This window comes from Rhamphochromis longiceps, linkage group LG19 (assembly GCF_057381845.1).
Source record: "Rhamphochromis longiceps isolate RC_006_pf linkage group LG19, R_longiceps_female_GT1.1, whole genome shotgun sequence".
NCBI classification, from domain to species: domain Eukaryota; kingdom Metazoa; phylum Chordata; class Actinopteri; order Cichliformes; family Cichlidae; genus Rhamphochromis; species Rhamphochromis longiceps.
This window is the reverse complement of record NC_140575.1, coordinates 851,288-872,969: the sequence shown is the minus strand read 5'-3', so window position 1 is coordinate 872,969 and position 21,682 is coordinate 851,288. Positions and strand designations below refer to the sequence as shown.

General features: G+C 43.7%; 2 protein-coding genes across 5 annotated transcripts in view; both read left to right on the top strand.

Annotated features, from left to right (window-relative positions):
* LOC146645978 (rab3 GTPase-activating protein catalytic subunit-like) overlaps nt 1-21,682 on the top strand; it is a 139,315-nt gene that overhangs the window by 110,637 nt on the left and 6,996 nt on the right. The window lies entirely within an intron of this gene.
* On the top strand, nt 629-19,736 carry LOC146645979 (rab3 GTPase-activating protein catalytic subunit-like). Of its 4 annotated transcripts, XR_014908815.1 has the most exons (8): nt 629-743; nt 13,064-13,229; nt 14,220-14,319; nt 16,650-16,742; nt 16,883-17,055; nt 17,664-17,752; nt 17,896-17,983; nt 19,121-19,736. XR_014908815.1 is itself a non-coding variant. In XM_085391696.1 (7 exons), exons 2-7 carry the CDS (start codon nt 13,074-13,076, stop codon nt 17,912-17,914), a joined length of 630 nt encoding a protein of 209 aa, XP_085247822.1. In that variant the 5' UTR covers nt 629-743; nt 13,064-13,073; the 3' UTR covers nt 17,915-19,081. The 4 variants fall into 4 exon arrangements, 3 of the variants coding, with proteins under 3 accessions (XP_085247822.1, XP_085247824.1, XP_085247823.1); XM_085391696.1 differs by lacking the exon at nt 19,121-19,736 and having other exon boundaries at nt 17,896-19,081; XM_085391698.1 differs by lacking the exons at nt 17,664-17,752; nt 17,896-17,983; nt 19,121-19,736 and adding exons at nt 17,139-17,197; nt 17,289-17,553.

Here is a 21,682-nt window from a genome sequence, read left to right as displayed (position 1 = left end):
TTAGCACAGTTTACTTGTGTCAGCTAGTGGGAGGGCAGAGAGGGCAGCCTTTACATTGTTTTATTGTAGAGTGACAGGAACTGCCTATGAGCTTCTAATCAAGCAGAAGTGTTGACGGAAAATCTATCAAAGGAAATACATTGATGAAAATCAAAGAAGAGAAATATTTATGTGATGTTCCATTTTCCTGAGAGCTGATTGGCTGTGATGACTCCTTCAAGTACTACATGCTACTTTGTCCTGCTAGTTAAGCCTGCTGTCTGTTCTCAGGCCTCCTCCTGTTTCACTGCCATATATCCACCACCAGAGGGCTCCACTGACCTGCCTGCTGACATCAGAGCACACCCCTGTGTCATGTGACCTGGCAGGAGTAGCAAAGCTGGACTCAGACCTGGCCAGGCAAGTTCAAAGGCAGCTGTGGTAGAGAGAGTATATGGGCTCAAATTGTGGTCATAAATATTTTGTACTTGTAAATCAGGATTTGTGTGTGTATGGGATCAGAACGATGCCACCTTGAAATGAAACCGAAAAAAATATTGAAACTGAAAAAAATATTGAAACAGAAATAAATGTACAGCGCGGCTGCAGTCACGGACAAACTTGCATGTGTCTGTTCGGGAATGGCAGATGCTGAGAGGTCCAGCGTTTACATTACCGGCTATTTCAAAGTGACAGCCTGAGGTGTTCTTCAGTAAATTGGACTACCAGACAGGAGGACCTGAGGCCCCACCGTATTATTTTCGGTAAGTTAAATGTGTGTGTAAGCTAATCCGTAACTTAGGTCCTTAGGTGAGCACTCGGCTGTCGGGGAAACTTGTTTTGTAAAGTTCGTTTAGCTAACCCGTGCAGGTGAATGAATTTACCCTGACTAAAGAAATCAAGAGAAACGCACCGGGCTGCTCAGTGACTAACCACGGTTACTGTACTTTCTTTATGAGTATTATACTGTAAGAGCAACAGGCTGGACTCTGCTTCTGCTCCTGTGCAGAGCTGATTATTAAATATGTGCAAACAGCAGCATGTTTTCTGTCGCTTTCCACATGTGGAACGACATTAACGCCAACTTTTAAAAACCTGGCACTTCAGTAACCCCTCATTAGTCAATAGCTACGGATTAAATAGCAAAGCCCGATACTTATGTACTGAAACCAACTACTTCCGCTTGGCAGCTTAAGTTAAAATGTTAATTTTTTCCTCTGATTATTTTTTTAGCACTGACTCTGTATATTTTTTGTTTGTTGCAAATATTCAGGTTAAAAAACTGTCCGAATTATATTTAATGAGGTATGTTCACAAAGTCACATGTGCAGTACTCTGTATAGCTTGCATCCTTTAGGACAAATAATTTGAAGCATTAATATTTCTTGTTCAATACTGAGCTGATAACACCTCCGTATTGTCATGGCCCTGGGTCATGTGACCCAGTATTCTGAGTTTCTTGGTGTTTTGTTATTCTTTTTAGTCTAGTTTCATTTCGGTTTATCTAGTTCAGGGGTGCCCAATCCCGGTCCTCGAGAGCTACCGTCCTGCAGCTTTTAGATGCATCCCTACTCCAACACAGCTGAATCAAATGGTTTGATTACCTCTTCAGCATGCCATCGTGTTTGGCAAAGGCCTGATAACAAGCCATTCATTTGATTCAGCTGTGTTGGAGTAGGGATGCATCTAAAAGCTGCAGGACGGTAGCTCTCGAGGACCGGGATTGGGCACCCCTGATCTAGTTACATTCTGCCATGTTTCATGTCCAAGTTTTCTTTGTTTGTCAAGTTCATGTCACGTCTAATCTCCATGTTTTCTGTTTTACTTTGAAAGTCTGTATTCAATGTCAGTGTATTCAGTTTCATTTCTCCTGTCCTGTCGTTAGGTTCATGTGTGTCAGCTGTGCTCCCATGTGTGGCCACTTCCCCTGATCATCCCTCATGTGTATTTAGTCTCTGTGTTTCATACAGTCTGTGTCGCGTCGTCTGTGTACTTCCCCCCGGTCAAGTTAAGTGTTTTTCAGGATTCTGTGCAGTTCATGTTTGCCATTTGGTTTATGTTGTTTTTCATGCAGCCGCACGATGAGGTTCCGTGCAGGTCATGTTCATGTCTCTTTCGTCACGCCACTTGGTTCACAGTTTCCATGCATCTGCACAGCATTCTGTTCACAGTGATCATAGTTATGCCTTTCAGTCAGGTTAGTGTTTTTCCAGTTTAGGTTTTTGGTTAGTTGCAGTCTCAGTCCCTGTTATGTTTTGTCTACTCCCTTCTGCATCAGCCCAAATAAAGGCTCGCTTTCAGTTTAAGTTTTCCTTAAAGTGTCCTTAAGTGTCCTTCCCAGCGCTCATGAGACTGCTTTGCTGCACTGTGGTATGAGGTGCTAACCTGTTGACAGTGTTAATTTTAAAATGTATTCCACCAAAGATAATAGAAGTAACATATTCTGAATACTTTACAACTACATGAATATCCTATTGCTGTGTGATTTATTACTATTACCGAAGGTTACTCTCCATACCAACACCAACTAGATGTTTAAATCTTAATATAAATGAGTAACAGTAGGTGCACATTAGGTAAGGCTGCACTTTTTGCAGTGATCTCGTAAATAAAACAGGTCCGCGGCTCCGAACCGTAGTAAAGGGACCTCTGGCTAATACGTTGGGGTCTTTTTTTTTTTTTTTTTTCCTGGATCACCTGTTGAGAAAGAAAAAAGAAAACAAGCAGAAGAAGACTAGAGCAATAAAATAAACAACACCATGATGATCTATGGGAATATAACAGTAAATACTAAATGTTAAACATTATTGTGCAGCACGTAAGATCGACAGCGCACAGTGTGCTTTAAGGTAGGAGCCAAAAAGGAGCAGAGCAGCGGCGTTAAGGACGTCCTCGCCGTACCTGGGTCCATCAGGTCCTCCAGACGCGTGAGCAGTTTGGTGAGTTTCACCATTTGCTCCAGGAGCTGCGCCTGGATGACGGCAGATTCCAGCAATACCACCGTCTTTCACTCGCCCAGTTTGAGGACCTGCTGTCCCGCGTTGGTCCCAGCATTGCCCGCCTTGACACCAACTACAGACGCTCAATCCCACCTGCAGAGCGCCTGTCCATCTCCCTGAGGTTAGTAAAAGTGTTTAATACGGTAGTCCTTTATTGATACCTGTGCTAACATGGATGTGCTATGCTATCAATGAATGCTGTCGGTGTTTACTGATAGCAAGCTGTGGTACGGAGACGACTGTTTATAATATTTCTAGTGATACTCGGGTCTCATCAAGTCCCGATTTACAGTGGGGCAAAAAAGTATTTAGTCAGCCACCGATTGTGCAAGTTCCCCCACTTAAAATGATGACAGAGGTCAGTAATTTGCACCAGAGGTACACTTCAACTGTGAGAGACAGAATGTGAAAAAAAAAATCCATGAATTCACATGGTAGGATTTGTAAAGAATTTATTCGTAAATCAGGGTGGAAAATAAGTATTTGGTCACCTCAAACATGGAAAATCTCTGGCTCTCACAGACCTGTAACGTCTTCTGTAAGACGCTTTTCTGTCCCCCACTCGTTACCTGTATGAATGGCACCTGTTTGAACTCATCATCTGTATAAAAGACACCTGTCCACAGCCTCAAACAGTCAGACTCCAAACTCCGCCATGGCCAAGACCAAAGAGCTTTCGAAGGACACCAGGAAAAGTATTGTAGACCTGCACCAGACTGGGAAGAGTGAATCTACAATAGGCAAGCAGCTTGGTGTGAAAAAATCAACTGTGGGAGCAATCATCAGAAAATGGAAGACATACAAGACCACTGATAATCTCCCTCGATCTGGGGCTCCACGCAAGATCTCATCCCGTGGGGTCAAAATGATCATGAGAACGGTGAGCAAAGATCCCAGAACCACACGGGGGGACCTGGTGAATGACCTGCAGAGAGCTGGGACCAAAGTAACAAAGGTCACCATCAGTAACACACTACAACGGCAGGGAATCAAATCCCGCAGTGCCAGACGTGTTCCGCTGCTGAAGCCAGTGCATGTCCAGGCCCGTCTGAAGTTTGCCAGAGAGCACATGGATGATACAGCAGAGGATTGGGAGAATGTCATGTGGTCAGATGAAACCAAAGTAGAACTTTTTGGTATAAACTCAACTCGTCGTGTTTGGAGGACGAAGAATACTGAGTTGCATCCCAAGAACACCATACCTACTGTGAAGCATGGGGGTGGAAACATCATGCTATGGGGCTGTTTTTCTGCCAAGGGGACAGGACCACTGATCCGTGTTAAGGACAGAATGAATGGGGCCATGTATCGTGAGATTTTGAGCCAAAACCTCCTTCCATCAGTGAGAACTTTGAAGATGAAACGAGGCTGGGTCTTCCAACATGACAATGATCCAAAACACACCGCCCGGGCAACAAAGGAGTGGCTCCGTAAGAAGCATTTGAAAGTCCTGGAGTGGCCTAGCCAGTCTCCAGACCTCAACCCCATAGAAAATCTGTGGCGGGAGTTGAAAGTCCGTGTTGCTCGGCGACAGCCCCAAAACATCACTGCTCTCGAGAAGATCTGCATGGAGGAATGGGCCAAAATACCAGCTACTGTGTGTGCAAACCTGGTAAAGACCTATAGTAAACGTTTGACCTCTGTTATTGCCAACAAAGGTTATGTTACAAAGTATTGAGTTGTATTTTTGTTATTGACCAAATACTTATTTTCCACCCTAATTTACGAATAAATTCTTTACAAATCCTACCATGTGGATTCATGGATTTTTTTTTCACATTCTGTCTCTCACAGTTGAAGTGTACCTCTGGTGCAAATTACTGACCTCTGTCATCATTTTAGGTGGGGGAACTTGCACAATCGGTGGCTGACTAAATACTTTTTTGCCCCACTGTAATTCGATTTATGCCGTTATCAGTGTTTGAATGATAGCATGGCTGTGGTGTCATATCAATGTATGCTCTCGCTGTTTGCTGATATCAAACTGTGGTATGAGGACCACTGTGGGTTAATCTTTGTAGTGATACTCACTCCTTTCTTTTTATTTAGACCTGGTTTAATTCTGGGATAGTTGAATATTTGTATATAATCCCAGCAGACTGTTTTAGATTATATCTAATATATATCATGTAATTATCCTTGTAATTACAAAAGGTTTTATGTAAGATTTATGTTTTGTAATTTAAATCTGACATCACAAAAGTATTTTGGAATTTGAATAATGTATTTTGTAACTGCAGCATTTTGTCCAGGTTCCTTGCCACCGAGGACTCCTTCAGGACCATCGCATTCAGTTTTCGAGTTGGCGTGTCCTTGGTGAGCCAGATCACCCCCCAGGTAGCGACGTCCATCTGGGACTGTCTAGTGGACGACTTCATGGCTGTGCCTTCAACTGAAGACTGGCGGTGCATTGCAGAGGGATTCCAGGAGCGCTGGAACTTCCCTCTCTCCCTCACAGTAGAGGTTGTATCTGCGCTCCATGGAGCTCCGTCCTGAAATTGCGGAGAAGTGTGTGAAGGCAACGTGTGTTCTCCACAATTTTCTGTGCTGTTTGGACAAGAGAGGGGCACCTGCTGTGAGGGGTGTGGCACCTGCTGTGAGGGGTGTGGCACCTGCTGTGAGGGGTGTGGCACCTACTGTGGTGGAGCCGTTGCAAGGCCTGGGTCGTGTAGCAGCAAACAACTCCTCCAGAGAGGCTGTCCTGGTGGGGGAGAAGTTCATGGCCCACTTCTCGGCGGAGGGAGCCGTGTCTTGGCAACCAAAGGAGTAGCCTGTTTGAAGTCTGAGTGACTTACCCACAACGGCTCTTTTGAGAGCCACCCACAAACCTCTAAAGAGTGTTCCTGTCTTTTTTAATTTTTCTTAATAAATGGAGCTCTACTCCAAAATAAACTAACCTCTCTTTACTCTCTTAAAGACATATTTACATATAATTGTTACACAAAGTTTTGGCTGTCTCACCTTGTTTTGGTACAATCTGCCAGGTGTAACAATTTTTAATCATGTTTTTGCTGGAGAAGTGCAAGGTTTTAGTCAACACCATCAGACACAAAGAAATGTAAAAATATATATTTTAAATTAAGTTGTTTCAGCTATTTTGACTATTACCAGCTTCTCTGTTCTACTGTTTATGCACATATGTTTTCAAAGTAATTATACCACATTTAAAAGTAAGATTGTTTTGGCTTTTTATTATTAGAGTTAGGCAGCACGGTGGTTAGCACTGTTGCCGCACAGCAAGAAGGTCCTGAGTTCAATTCCAACATCAGGCTGGGGTCTTTCTGTGTGGAGTTTGCATGTTCTCCCCGTGTTTGCATGGGTTCCCTCCGGGTACTCCGGCTTCCTCCCACCGTCCAAAGACATGAAGCTTGTGGGGATAGGTTAATTGGATAATCCAAATTGCCACTAGGTGTGAATGTGCGAGTGAATGTGAGTGTGAATGGTTGTCTGTCCCTGTATGTTGGCCCTGCGACAGACTGGCGACCTGTCCAGGGTGTACCCCGCCTTTCGCCCTATGACAGCTGGGATAGGCTCCAGCGCCCCCCGCGACCCTGAAAAGGATAAGCGGAAGCGAATGGATGGATGGATGCATGGATTATTAGAGTTACAGTCATACATATTTTCAGAAGCTTGTATTTAATCTCCATAAGAAACGATCATATTTAGCAGCGTGAAAATTACATATTTATTTAGAAAATTACGTATTTTTATTGGAAGATCATGAGGGAGGAAAATATATGGTTCTTCAAAACAGAAAAATAAACAAAAAATCCATATTATGGAGTTGACAAGTGGTGACACATGAGTAGAAAACAGGATATTATTTCTTTCAAAATGACCATTAAACCTTAACAACCTTTGTAATATCACAAGACACATCATAACAATTCTGTTTTTGCACATGTCAAGTTCTACATCTTAATAGTTCACCAGCAAGTAGCTGCCTACTGCTCCTTGATTCCTAAAGTACTCTGTGGTTGTGTGTTTAGACGCTGCTGGACTTTCTCTCCTTTTGACTCTCTGTGCTTGTTTCCAAAACCTTCTCTTCTGCCTTTTTTTCTCTTCCTTTCAGATCACTGATGTTCTTTATTTTTCCCTCTTTCACTCTATTTCTCCATCTTTCCCTTTATGAGAAACTCAGGCTGGCTGTTAATTTTTTCTCTACTTATTTTTTGATCATCCCTGTTCCTTCTCTTTTGTTCCTCTACTGACAGCTTCCTCTTTGCTATTCTAGCCTGAAATGTACCATTTTGTAATTGCTATAATTTTTCTGAAGCATATGCATTTACACATATTAAGGATGAATATTCACAACACAAATATGTATTAAGCAACAGAAATGCTATCCGGTCTTTAAGTCTGATGTCATTAGCCGTTTCCAGGTCCAAACTCCGCTGCAGATCCCAAAGTCAAAGGAACTCTGCGGCATCACTGAGAGTTACAAACTGTCTAAATTCTTTCATCTTTAATAAAATGATCAGTGTGGCTGTTTTACCAGGTGTAACATCCAGGCATCCATGAAAACAGAATATATGAAATTTAACAGAGTTAGAAGTTAGCTCGCCGGTTTCCACCTTAACACCAGCTCTGCTATCACTTCCAACATAAATGAAGACAAAACTAAACAGCACTGGCGTTTGTAGGGTTACTGATGTTGGACTAGCTGGTGTATAATGATGTGCTACGTGATTGCTAGCAACACAGCTATGTTAGCGTAACATAAACACAGTGAAACTTTTTTCCACTTGATAAAAGTTAACGTGAGGGTTCCCGATGGTTAGGCTGACAGTGATCACTGACTGTTTTTAGGGGCTTGTTCAGATTAAATAGAACAAGATAAAAAAGAATAAAAACATGTTAAAACACAACAGCCTTAATAAACACAGAGTAGTTTGGACCCGAAAGCAGGGTTCATACATCATCACTTAAAAGACCAGCTCTCGGGGCAGAGATAGCTCAGTAGATAGTGTTTGCCCCATGATCGTTGGGCAGGGCTCTAGACTAACTTTTTGCCATGGGCGTACGCGTACCGGCACAAAAGTTAGGCGCACACAAGTTTTATAATAATTTATATAATATAATGTGTTTTTCTGGATACACTGTGCTTTTTCAGCATTCAAAGATTGATGACACCGTGTCAGAGCACTGGCTATGAATTTCAGAAGGATCAGGCCTTAACTTAACAGAAAAGTTAGCAATAGTTCTTTTCCTGTTACAGCTACATCCACTTCTGTCGTGCCCAGGCTGCTCACTAGGGCTGGGTATCATCACTGATTTCTATAATCCATTCGATTCCGGTTTTCAAAGTCCCGATTCGATTCAACTTAGCCTCAGACAGTCAGAAATATTATAATTCTGATCATTTATCAGTACTGACTTCATCAGAATTGTGAACATCACAGCAGATTCCTTTGTGTGAAAGTAACTGAGAATAAAACACAGAAAAACATGAAGGAGATTTTCCTGGTCTGGCTTTTTATAGCAGATAACCTTAAAAATATTCTACAATGTTCTGCATATAAAGTTTAAATTTCTTCAGTATTGAACAACAGAAAAAATAGGCTTTCTTGAAGAAAAAGACAGTAGCCGACAGCACTGTAAACAACGGTAGACTGGTGGGTAATAAGCGAATAAATAATACAGAAAACAGAGATTGGAGACGGGAAACTGTTCTTGAAGTACAGAGAGAGATAGAGAGAGAGCTAGCTGTGCATGGATGTGATTTTAATAGTCGTGGAAGCAAAACAGCAAAATTCAGCTCGGTGAATTTTGGTTGGAGAGAGACAAAACCTGCAGCTCAGAATCAGCGCAAAAAGACGTAAACACATCGCGGACCGGACGCATCAGATTCGCTAAGCTCCGACAGCGTGTCCGTCTACGGGCCGTCGGGTGAGAAAGCCGAGAAAGACAAAGTTAATTCTGATGGGTCGGGTCCGCTCTGTGTTTACGTCTTTGTGTGGAGTCCGTGTACCTGCTCTGATTTGCTGTTTGGTTGTTGTTGAACTGGTTTTGTGAGCTTTAATCTGAGAATCTGGCGTTTCTGGCAAAACACAGTTATATTTAAAAGTCGATTCAGGATTTAATGAATTGATATCGCTTTATTCAAGCTACTCACCTCCCACTTCCACCTGCACTTTCAACTGGACCACGGCCAATCAGAGAGGTCCCGCCCCTTACTATCTCTGATTGGTTTAGTCCACGATAGGGACAAAATGTGTGTCTGTTGTTGACCACAGGGAAGGTTGCAGATTTTTTTTTTTTTTTTTTTTTGCTACCCGAACAGTTGGTCGCACAGGTGCAACCAAATATTTTTTTTTAGTCGCACCACTGAAAAATTTGGTCGCACTCTAGAGCCCTGTTGGGGGTTCAAATCCACCAAACAGCGGCTATCCTGAGATACCCTTGAGCAAGGTACCGTCTCTACACACTGCTCCCCGGGTCATGGATTGGTAGCTGCCCACTGCTTCACTGAGTAAATGGGTTAAATGCAGAGGACTAAGCATTTTCCTACAGGATTAATAAAGTATACATTAACTATGAGATTCAAGATCAGGCAAATTCCATAATATTCGACACATCTGTAAAGCAGAAATATCAGTAAAATGCACAGGAAGTAATATGACTGAAATAGTAATAAAAATAACTTAATATAATTAGTGAATAGGACACTTTTGTGACATTTGCCAAAATCATTAGAAAAAGGGTCAACACCGTCAGGCAAAAATCCTGATGGTGCTGACAAAATACCCTACTTTCTCTCATAGCACGTTTTTCTGACAGACGCCATCCTGTTGTTCATCAGTTGCTTATGGCCTCTACTGTGGTGTTGATGCACTATGGTTGTGACACAGAGTTTTATCAGAAAGGTATGCAATAAATGAAATAAAAATTAAAAAAACTCACCAGAGCAGTGACCTCATGGCATGTGTATCAAACAGGAAGTGGTAAAGGGGTCCTCACAGTGTAAGTTACCCACAATAATTCCTTATTTTTTTGTACTTTTTAAAAAATCTGATGGTGTTGACAGAAACTTTGGACATGTTTTGTCCCTTATCTCAAGAATCACTGATATATTCTCAAAATCTTTCATAAACTGCCTGCTTTTCAGGAATGAGGTGGTAATTCGATTTTGGAGCAGTTCTTGAGCCATAACCAATGATGAGCAGCTTTCCTCACTGTCACTGGTACGGTGCTGCACTGATGCCTTCCTGAGAGCCAATGCAAGCACAAAGAGTTAAGTCAGCAGTTTTTTGATGAGCTTTCAATATTTCCTTTAACTAACGGGGAGTGAGGTCCTTTTATCTCAGGCATGTCAGGAATACTGAAACCTGGGCTGACTGACCTGACCACAGCCTCTATGACTTCAGCATCACTGTGTCCTTTACACAAGAGGCTGACTGGCCCACAGATCTTGACACCTCTCCTTACTGTCACTTCTTGAAGCCTGTTTGCTGCTGTAGGAAACACGTTTTATGGAGCTGTCAGCTGACTCGGCGATGTTCTGTTCACTCTTTGACACACCCTGCTAATTGCTTATATTAACATCTCTTGGCTGGTCTGAGAATGGGTTGGCGTTCCCCGGACAAGCTGGAGGAGGCTTCTCTGCTTGGGCTGCTGCTGTGTTACTGCTGCATTTCTGCTCATCAGACTCACCTAATGAGATGGCTGGAACTGTTTCTTTTTGGCGAGGTGTCTGATGTCAGCTGGCAGTGATGATGATGATGCCACTCGAAGCTGCTTTTTCAAGTTTGATTCAGTTAGTCTTGAGTGGAAGCGCCTCTTTGCAAGAGTCAGTTTTGAAAAGACCTGTTCAAAGTGGTACGTTGTCCCAAACAGAGATGCAAATTTCAGGGCATGTCTCGCCAGGATGGGAAAAGCCTCAGCATGAACGTACAGTTTGTGAAAGTCCAGCAGAGAGAGGCTGTTATACTTAGCTTTGAGCTCGTAGTTGTTTTGCAGCCCAATTATTTCCACTTGGAAAGTGTCTGGCACAGATGGTTGCACATTAAACGGCGTAGCAAACATCTCCAGTTCCTTTTGGATATTCTTCACATCTTGAAACCTGTCATCAAATGCCTGAATGAGTTTTGCACAACGACTGTTGTTGTGATTTGGCGCTACACAAATAAAATTGAATTGAATTTAGAATTGTCCCTATTGCCAGTCTTGGCAGCCGGGGGTCAGTCCGCCAGGGCCTCCGCTCCTGGCCGCCACCCGGCACACAATGCACCCAGCTCGCACTGGAACGTTTCGCAGCCGAGTGTGAAGCAGCGGGAATGAGGATCAGCACCTCCAAATCTGAGGCCATGGTTCTCAGCCGGAAAAGGGTGGAGTGCCCACTCCGGGTCGGGGATGAGTTCCTGCCCCAAGTGGAGGAGTTCAAGTATCTCGGGGTCTTGTTCGCGAGTGATGGGAGAAGGGAGCCGGAGATCGACAGACGGATTGGGGCTGCAGCTGCAGTAATGCGGACGCTGCACCGGTCCGTCGTGGTGAAGAGGGAGCTGAGTGTAAAAGCGAAGCTCTCCATTTACCGGTCGATCTACGTCCCTACCCTCACCTATGGCCACGAGCTGTGGGTAGTGACCGAAAGAACGAGATCGCGGATAGAAGCGGCAGAAATGAGCTTCCACCGAAGGGTGGCTGGCCTCTCCCTTAGAGATTGGAGCCTCCTGGGCGCCTCCTGGGTGAGGTGTTCCAGGCATGTCCCACCGGGAGGAGGCCCCGGGGCAGACCCAGGACACGCTGGAGAGATTATATCTCTCGGCTGGCCTGGGAACGCCTTGGTATTCCCCCGGATAAGCTGGAGGAGGTGGCTGGGGAGAGGGAGGTCTGGGCCTCTTTGCTTAGGCTGCTGCCCCCGCGACCCGGCCTCGGATAAAGTGGATGAAGATGGATGGATGAATTTAGAATTTGTTTGTTTTATTTTATTGTGAAAGAACTATAGAGGAAGCGACCACCTTTTCGCACATGCGTAGAAAAACATCCTAATTTCCTGAACCGATCAGGCAGCCAAAGGCAACAACATGGCTGCTGATAGCGATGTGAGTTTGTTTTGTAACATGTCAGTGGTCGTGTCCAAATTCATGGGCTGCATCCTCCTGAGGACCCGGCCTTCGCGGTCTATGTGGGCCGGGTCCTGAGAAGGTCGGGTAGGCCGGAAGTAAACGGCTGTTAAATTGGACGGTCTCGCCTTCGGATTAGCGTCACTGCTGTCTCGGTGGAGTTTAATAAACTCGGCCGTCTGCTCCTTGCTGTCTAAAATATAACAGGACACTGGAGTAAACTCTCGACCATCTCACACTTCTGTTTAATCAGTTTTCTGTTTGACGTTTATTCAGCTGTGTGAAAACCAAGGAGGAACCCACCTGGGGGATTAATAAAGTTTTATTTTATCTAATCTAATAACTTTAATCTCAGCCAAACCGATTTACTCACGAACAAATAAAACACTGAAAAAAGTCCAACAATAACATTTTTAGGTTGTCTAAGTGACTTATATATCACGTTTAACCTGAGTAGCGAAAGTCTGCGGTGATCTGAATATGATGTGCCGGGAGTTGTGCCGTTCTCTGCGGCTTCAGTGACCCTCGAGCTCCCGGCTAGCTATCGAGCTGGTGGGTAGCAGACGTGTAGGGACCTTGCTCAGGGGTACCTCAGCTTAGCTTTTCACTTGATTCAAACCCCCAACCTTCTGATCCCGGGGCAGCCACTCTACCTACTGACCTATCCCTCACACACGTTTACATCGTTGAACAAGTCTGTGCCACAGAGCACGCTGCATCGCTGCATCGCTGCATCGCAGCAAAGAATGGGTTTGGAGGATTTTTTTAGAAGTGATGAATTGCTGCAGCCCCAGATTACGCCAATGAACACAACATATTAAAACCAGTCTGTGTAGCACTCAGTGGTCCGTGCAGTGACAGTGCTGACATACATGCCAGTACAATGCAGCTTGTTGCTCTGTGTTTCAGTCGGACTGTTTAGTTTAGCTGGATTGTTGCTGGTTGAGAGAAACTGAAGCTGGATGTCGGGCGTGTACCAGAGATCCTGCTAGTAATGCCTTCTGCTGTTTATCTTGTGTTCAGTCAGGTGCCGATGTTTGTGCAGATCCAGCAGAAGTGGAGGCGGATGTATGCCGGAGAGTGCAAAGGACCAGGCGTGCGCACCGACTTTGAGATCGTTCACCTGCGTCGAGCGCCCGTGCAGTACAACCACCTGTCCGGCCTGCTCGACATCTTCAAATCTAAGATAGTAAGTGCTCTGGAACAAACATCTTTATATGGATCATATTTCAAGGTTGTTTGTTTGTTTTTAATAAAGAAAAATTAAAATTGTGCAGCCACAGAGCGTCATGTACCCATGTTCTACAAGTATCACCTCAGCATCCTGTTCCAGACGATTTTAGGACGATGTGAATCCTGTTAAATGCAACTAATAATCATAAAAGCATCCACGAAGTGCATGTAAATGTATTTTCTAAAACATTTATTCATCTGGTTTTTCCTGCTCATGTACAGTCTCTCCTCCTCCTCCTCCTCCTGCTGTGCTCTGACAGTCACACAAAAACTGTATTCAACTTGAAAATAACACAAACATCTTATCTTATAATAAGAATATATTCTTGTAATAGTTCGTCAAAGAGCAGGTTGATAACAGTACAGCACACTGCTTAGTTATGTGAACATTGGGAAAACAGAAGAGGAAGAAGAAGACGTCTAATTCTGTGTAAATTCGGTTTCTGGATTTTTGTGGAGTTAATTTGTGAATAAAATAAAGACTGTTAGGAAGTGGATGTCGGTTTAATGATCAGTTTGTTTGAACTTTGTTTATTCCTATTCCTGGAAACACAATGGATTCCCAGACATCACGTTGTTTAACCCTTTCATGCACAGTGGTCTGCAGCTATTCAAAGGCTGTTTTCTTGTATTTGTGTTGGTGTTGATGGTAAACTTGCACAGAAACACTACACACTGATGTCTCCATACCCTTCATAAGTCAAAACCGATGTTGTCCACCTAAGTGGACATTTAAAAAATGAAGTTCAAAAATCTTATATTCATTCCTAAAGAAGAATAAAAATCCTGATTGATGTTGTCATCATCCACACATGAGGGTTAAATGTGTTCAGTATGTTCCCAGAAACAGCCGACAATGACGAGGTGTAATCCACGCCTGTACAGAGAGATTAATGCTGCAGCTTGTTACCATAAACATGAGCTGATGTCTTCCTGTTGTCATCAGGGTTGTTCCCTGTTCCCTCTGCCTCCAGTCAACATCGCCATTCGCTTCACCTACGTGCTCCAAGACTGGCAGCAGTATTCATGGCCACAGCAGCCTCCAGGTAGGCAGTACATGTCATGTCATTAATACACAAATAGAAAAATGTAATATTATTATTAAGAAATTATTAAATTTTTTTTAAATACATGTCAGCAAGTGGCTGACATCCAGAAACCCTGCCAGTGGCTTTTAGGAGTCGTGTGTGTGATGCAGGTCATGTTGTTGTTTCCTGTGGAACGATTGTACCTGCTGGTTCCAGGTCGTTCTTCTGATAAGTCTTTTCACTCGTCTGTCTGAAATCGTGTGGGGAGCGCTTGGTCGTGGCTGGTTTATCGTAAATAAATAAAAACCCTGCAGGGGCAACGCCAGGTTTATGGCCCCAACAGTGCTCACTGGAACCTTCAGTAACTTAGAAGTTCTTCTGTAGCCGATGCCATCAGTCTTAAGTGTGCAAAGGTCTTGAGAGAGCTTGTTGGTTTTACCCATCATGAGACGCTTCTTGTGTGAAACCTGGCTAATGAGGCCATAGTTGGGACTGAACCGGCTGATATTAATTTGCACTAAGTGGCAGGATTGCTCTGTAATTACTCATAAATGTGTCTTTTTGCACCTTTCTTTCTGTCCAATACATTTCCCCCGTGTCATTCTTCATTGTTAGACGTCATGTATGGACATCTATGGTGGCGCTGGGTGATATGAGGAAAATGTAATATCACAATATTTTTTTGCTATATCACAAAACACGAAATAAATCACGATATGTTTAAGTTATTTTCAACCATATAGGATCTAAATTTGCACTTATTCAAACCGACCATTCAGGATGGTTTTCTATTGTCAACATAAAAATGATCTGAATGAACTGAAATGTTTTCTTTTAACCATCAGCTGCACACAGAGGATTTTCACAGATTACAGTATAATCACAGTAAGTCTCTTTCTGTGGTCAACACTAGACTTTAACATCAAAAGATCACAGCAACAAAAAACGACGTCAAGAAAAAAATCATGAGTCAAAATAAAACGACTGAAATGAAAAAGCTGCTCTGTTGTTCCTATAAAAATGGCAAAATAAAAAAAATGGATGACATCAAATTACAGAAACAAGTCGAGACAGTGACTATAAAACAGTTTATTTAATGTTTGCTTGGTGTGCAGGGAGACGTTGACATGCAGGGTTTAAAACATCATTTCTTTTGCAGCGAGATTCATTCTCTCACCGTCTGAAACTCCTGATGTCGCCATATTTTTACCTGTTCAGTTCAGTTCAGTTTTATTTATACAGCACCAAATCACAACAACAGTCGCCTCAAGGTGCTTTATATTGCACAGTAGATCGTACAATAATAGATACAGAGAAAAACCCAACAATCATATGACCCCCTATGAGCAAGCACTTTGGGGACAGTGGGAAGGAAAAACTCCCTTTAAACAGGAAGAAACCTCCAGCAGAACCAGGCTCAGGGAGGGGCGGAGCCATCTGCTGTGATTGGTTGGGGTGAGAGAAGGAAGACAGGATAAAGACATGCTGTGGAAGAGAGACAGAGATTAATAACAGATGTGATTCAATGCAGAGAGGTCTGTTAACACATAGTGAGTGAAGAAGAAACACTCAATGCATCATGGGAATCCCCCGGCAGCCTGCGTCTATTGCAGCATAACTAAGGGAGGATTCAGGGTCACCTGGTCCAGCCCTAACTATATGCTTTAGCAAATAGGAAAGTTTGAAGCCTAATCTTGAAAGTAGAGATAGTGTCTGTCTCCTGAATCCAAACTGGAAGCTGGTTCCACAGAAGAGGGGCCTGAAAACTGAAGGCTCTGCCTCCCATTCTACTTTTAAATACTCTAGGAACAACAAGTAGGCCTGCAGTGTGAGAGCGAAGTGCTCTAATAGGGTGATATGGTACTACAAGGTCATTAAGATAAGCACAGAGGAAACTATTTCTAAGCTAAAATTCATGCATCAAATGATACGCAGCAGATAAGACGGATGTAATCAAGCTACCGATAGAAAGAACATAGTAAAGGACAAATAAAGTGTCTTTTTTTCCTCATTGTTCTATGTGTGGGCCTCCTACTTCCTCCCACAGTCCAAAGACATGCAGTTAGTGGGGACAGGTTCATTGGGGCCCTAAATTTCCCACGGTGTGAATGTCTGTCTCTGTGTTTGCCCTGCGGCAGACTGGCGACCTGTCCAGGGTGTGCCCCGCCTCTCATGACAGCCCCAAGCACTTTACATGTGATGTAAAGTGGACTTTTCTTTTGTTGCCACGTCCATGATTTAGAAAATGTTACACAGATGTTGTCCTGCTTCGCTGTGCTGAAGCGTGTGCTTCATGAAAAGTTTGAATAAGAAAATATCAGGTCAGTAACTGTTTGTGTTCCCTGTAGGTGAGGCTGTGACAGAGCTCTTTAAACTCTGCTGTAGGACTGAGTGTACAGAGGAGATTCCTGGAAGAGGATACGCTGAAGATGAGGGCAAAGGTCAGGTTCCTGGCTTTACTTGTTGAGTGACCATACTGCATTCTGGAAACGTGCGTAGCTTACTGGGAGATCTGGGCATCTGTGCTGACCCGGGCCTCAGCAATTGAACAGAAACTCTTGGATGTGTTTGTCGTCTGTAGAAAACAGTGATATCAGCTCTGCTTTGTCCAAGCTGACCGAGCCAGCAGCAACTGTGCCCATTTCCAAACTGTCTGTCTCCAACATGGTGCACAGTGCCCGGAAGCACATTCGCCGCCATCGACGCATCGATGAGTCGCCCCTTAACACCGAGATACTCAATTCTGTCCTTCTGGTAAGAGTTAATCATGTAACCTGTTTAAAAGGCATTAACTAGTCGGAGTTGACTAATACTTGACTGAGTTTTAATGGTTTCAGCTCATTTTATGAGGAAACTGATTCTGACAGAAGAGGTGTGGATCCCGTGTTAGGAGACGGTGAGCGTGATATTCAGAGCAGCAGAGACCTCGGAGCGTGTGGTAGTTTGACTCGTACTGATGTGGCTCCTCTGCTTCTTTTCACAAACAGTTTTTCCTTCCTGGTTACTGTTGAGCCCGTCACACTCAGCAGCTCGAGCTCGAGCTAAGACAGCCTTGAATCTTAAAACTACAGCCGTAATTGCATTTATGTCTTAGAGTGCTGGCCACAGATATTGATCCCATCTGACAGCAGCTCAGTAAAGCACAAGAGCGTCATCTTAAACAGGATATCAGGCAGCGTTCTTATTTTTATTGTCTACTTCTGGTCACATCCTGCTTTTGCCACTGAGCGATCAGCATCCTGTGTTTTATCATGAAGTGATGACTACGTGAGCTGCACTTGTTTAATTCTTCTAACATCTAGAAAACAACAGAGTTTCTAAATGACAGACTTATTTATTTGTGTTTGTGTCTCTGTTTCCAGATGCTGCTGTGGAGAAGTCTGACTGTAAGAATAACACTCAGCTGTCCAACTCCAGTGGGACATCGGAGCAAGAGAAAACCTCTGATTATGTATGTTTGCCTCTTCACCACTCGCACACTCAAGGTTACACTCAGGTCAGGTCCAATATAAGTTTCAGAGTGAAGACAGGCTCAGTGCTGTCAGTACTTTGTCAGGATTTTTATTGATTTCATGGTCTTTTCCCTCGTTGTAGAACCTTTTCCACCAGCTGAAGTCGGCCCCCAGTGACAGTCTGACCTACCGTCTGGCTCTGTGTGTGTGTCTGTTCAACTATTACTACGGTGGGCTGCGGGCTGTTCTCTAAGTAAATATATTTCTAAAGGTGCTTTGATGTGAAATTATCACCAGATGTCGGTAACAACACTTCCAATCCAGACGTGCAAAGGAATCAAACCACAGATGAAGTTGTGTAATAATACAAAGTGACACAGGGACATTTATTTATTACTTTATACAAATGTTGGTGATGACAGTTCATGGCAGCGTCTGTATGGAGAAACCAGTCCCATCATTGCTCATGACTTTGACCCACTCACCACACAAACAGTCTATAAATCCCGAATGCTCCGTGGATCCTTCCCACAGATTCAGCTCAGGTGATTGGCTGGGCCGTTCCAGCAGCTTTACTTGATTTCTCTGAAACCAACCGTTTCCATTGGCTGTGTTTGTGATCATGGTCTTGCTGAAACATCCATCCTTGTTTCATCTTCATCATCCTGGTAGATGGCAGCAGATTCTAATCAACAATGTCTCCATTCATCCTTCCTGGAGTTATGTTTAATGTCTCAGTGCTGTACGCTGAATAAACAGCCCCCCCCCCCCATGATGCTCCCGCCTCCAGACTTCAGTGTTGCTGTGGTGTTTTTGGGGTGAAGCCACCCAAACATGGTGTGTTTACAGCCTTCAAAGAGTTCAGTTTTGGTCTTTTGTGACCAAACTATATTAAAGATAAAGCATATTGTTGTACCTATGCATTACACTGGAGCAGAGCTTACATACACTCAACAAAAATATAAACGCAACACCTTTGTTACTGCTCCCATTCCCCATGGGATGGACGTAGAGACCTAAAATTCATTCCAGATACACAATATAACCATCCCTCCCAAACAGTGGTCACAAATCAGTCCAAATGTGTGGTAGTGGGCACATCTGCTATATTGAGATAATCCATCCCACCTCACAGGTGTGCCACATCAGGATGCTGATCTGACATCATGAGTAGTGCACAGGTGTACCTCAGACTGCCCACAACAAAAGGCCACCCTGGAATGTGCAGTTTTGTCTCACAGCAAAATGCCACAGATGCCACAAGCAATGAGGGAGCGTGCAATTGGCATGCTGACAGCAGGAATGTCAACCAGATCTGTCGCCCGTGCATTGAATGTTCATTTCTCAACCATAAGCCGTCTCCACAGGCGTTTCAGAGAATATGGCAGCACATCCAACCGGCCTCACAACCGCAGACCTCGTGTAACCACACCAGCCCAGGACCTCCACATCCAGCAGGTTCACCTCCAAGATCGTCTGAGACCAGCCACCCAGACAGCTGCTGGAACAATTGGTTTGCACAACCAAACAATTTCTGCACAAACTGTCAGAAACCGTCTCAGGGACGCTCAACTGCATGCCCGTCGTCCTCATCGGGGTCTTGACCTGACTCCAGCTCGTCGCCGTAACAGACTTGTGTGGGCAAATGCTCACATTCGATGGCGTCTGGCACGTTGGAGAGGTGTGCGCTTCACGGATGAATCACAGCGCTTTGTGTTCTGCGTCCTGATTGGCTGCAGACTATTGTTGATCTCCTCCGTGCCGTCTCTCCTGTACAGTACAGAATCGCTTATTCATTGGTTCATTAATGATTCATTGATGTTGAATTATCTCTCAGCTGCTCTGTTCTCATGTGCTGGACCTGAAAACACGGTTTGATCTTTGGTTTCTGTAATACTGGACTTATTTGTCTACGAAGGTTTGAACTTTGAGAGCTTAAACAGGAGAGAAACGTGTGAAAATTTTCATGTCGGTCTGAGTGTATAAAGTGTGTAGTGACGGGTTTTACCTTAACACATCTATAGTAATTGTAAAAAATAAAGTTGGCTACTTCAGATTTCACCAATCGCAGGTTATTTTTAGAACGTAACTCCCGCGATAAACGAGGGAGCGCTGTATACAAATACTGAGAAGTATAAAATTTGAATCCTGTCTCTCTCTGAGGTGCGGGGGGAAAAAATATCGACAAGTCGATCAACATCATCTACAGATACATTCGACATCTCGAGAAATGTAAATCGCCACTTGATTCGTCCATTTGGTTGAAAAACCCGACCTTGAACAAGGAGCGAATATCACACCGGAAACTAAGCGCTATGCGCCGGAAGTAGCATATGCTAAGGCGCACAGGTCTAAGTTATAGGTCTAAGTTCCCCATAATGCACTGGGTGTTTCTTCTTCACTCAACATGTGTTAGTACACCTCTCTGCATTCAGTCCGTCTGCCCCTCATCTATCGATGGATGTTAGAGGCTTTGGTTCCCACTGTCGCTCACAGATGGTCACCTAATGTTTCCTGTGTAACTGCAGGGTCTTTGCCTTATAACATAGAAGCAGCTTGAGGTAACTGTTGTTGTGATGCTGTGTGTGTGTAATAAAGCTCCCTTACTGACAGTGGGTCACCACAGCTTGTAGCTCCATGTATTTGATGCGGCACGTTTGCCCTCGCTGACACAACCCTAAAGGGATTTGTGTGTATGAATAAAGTTTATTGTTCATACAGTTCATTGCTGTATGTCTGTGAAAGGCTGAATGAGGGTTGTAGCTCCCTCAGCAGCTGTGGAGCGATGGAGATGTGGTTAGTTAGACACGCTGCTTTAGTTTACACTACAAACCACACTCACCTGTTTACACTCCTTTTGTGTTACAACCACCTTGTTACACTCAAACACCAGATGATGCATCTGAGCCAACTAAGGATTCACTGAGACTGAAGAAGCTCGAGATCATAATGTGACCAAGTGGTCGGCGGGGTTATGCACAAAATAAATAAACTTGACAACGCCACCTAGGGGAATTACACCCCCAGGAAATATATTTAAGAAAAATAAATAAAAGGAATAAAAGAAGACCGCACAGATTCAAGGATGCACACTGAGGCAGGTTGGCTTCCAATATTAAAACAGTTTTATTTATAGAAATAAATAAAATATTATAAATAATATTTTATAAATAAAATATTAAAAGTCAAGATGTAGCGTCATTATTGACAGTGTCCTACAGTAAAAATAAACAATCGTGGAACTTGGACTTACCAGCAGCCGTGGAACCAAAAGAAAATCACACCAAAAGAATCACTGCAGACCACCCAGTGCTGTACAAAAGAAAGTGTGAAAACGACCCACCACCTGAGGTCCCAGGGCCACTGGCTCGTCCTCCTTCACTGAAATAAAACACAGAAAAGTATGTTAAAAGAATAAAAGGACACTGAGCGTCAGGCTCGCTACAAATCATAAAAAGACTAAAACACACTTTAATAACTTTAATAAAAGAAATCACACACACACACACACACACACGGGAAAGGCTTATTCCCCACGGGTCAAACTACCACTCGTGCTGGTAATAATTATTCTCAGGCGTAGGCCGGTCTGGCTCCCCACCGGCTGAGACCGGCCACCCAGGCGATTTAGAGTCCCAGCACGACACTCGGGCAGAGAATCACTTCAGCCCGATCACAGAAGTGTGGGTACGAGCAACAGTCCAGGGTAAAATAGAACACCAGGCGAACCCAAAAAAAAGGTAAGCCTACTTAATAAAAACAAGATAAGACAAAACAAGACAAGACAGCAGACTCCACCAAGGAGGAGTTCACAACAGCAACTGAGAAGGCAGTCCACTCTTCCAATTTAGGTTGGACAATTTACCATGGAGAGGTGAGTACAGCAGTGAACCCTGAAACAGATAAGTGTAACCTTAAACTCTTATAGC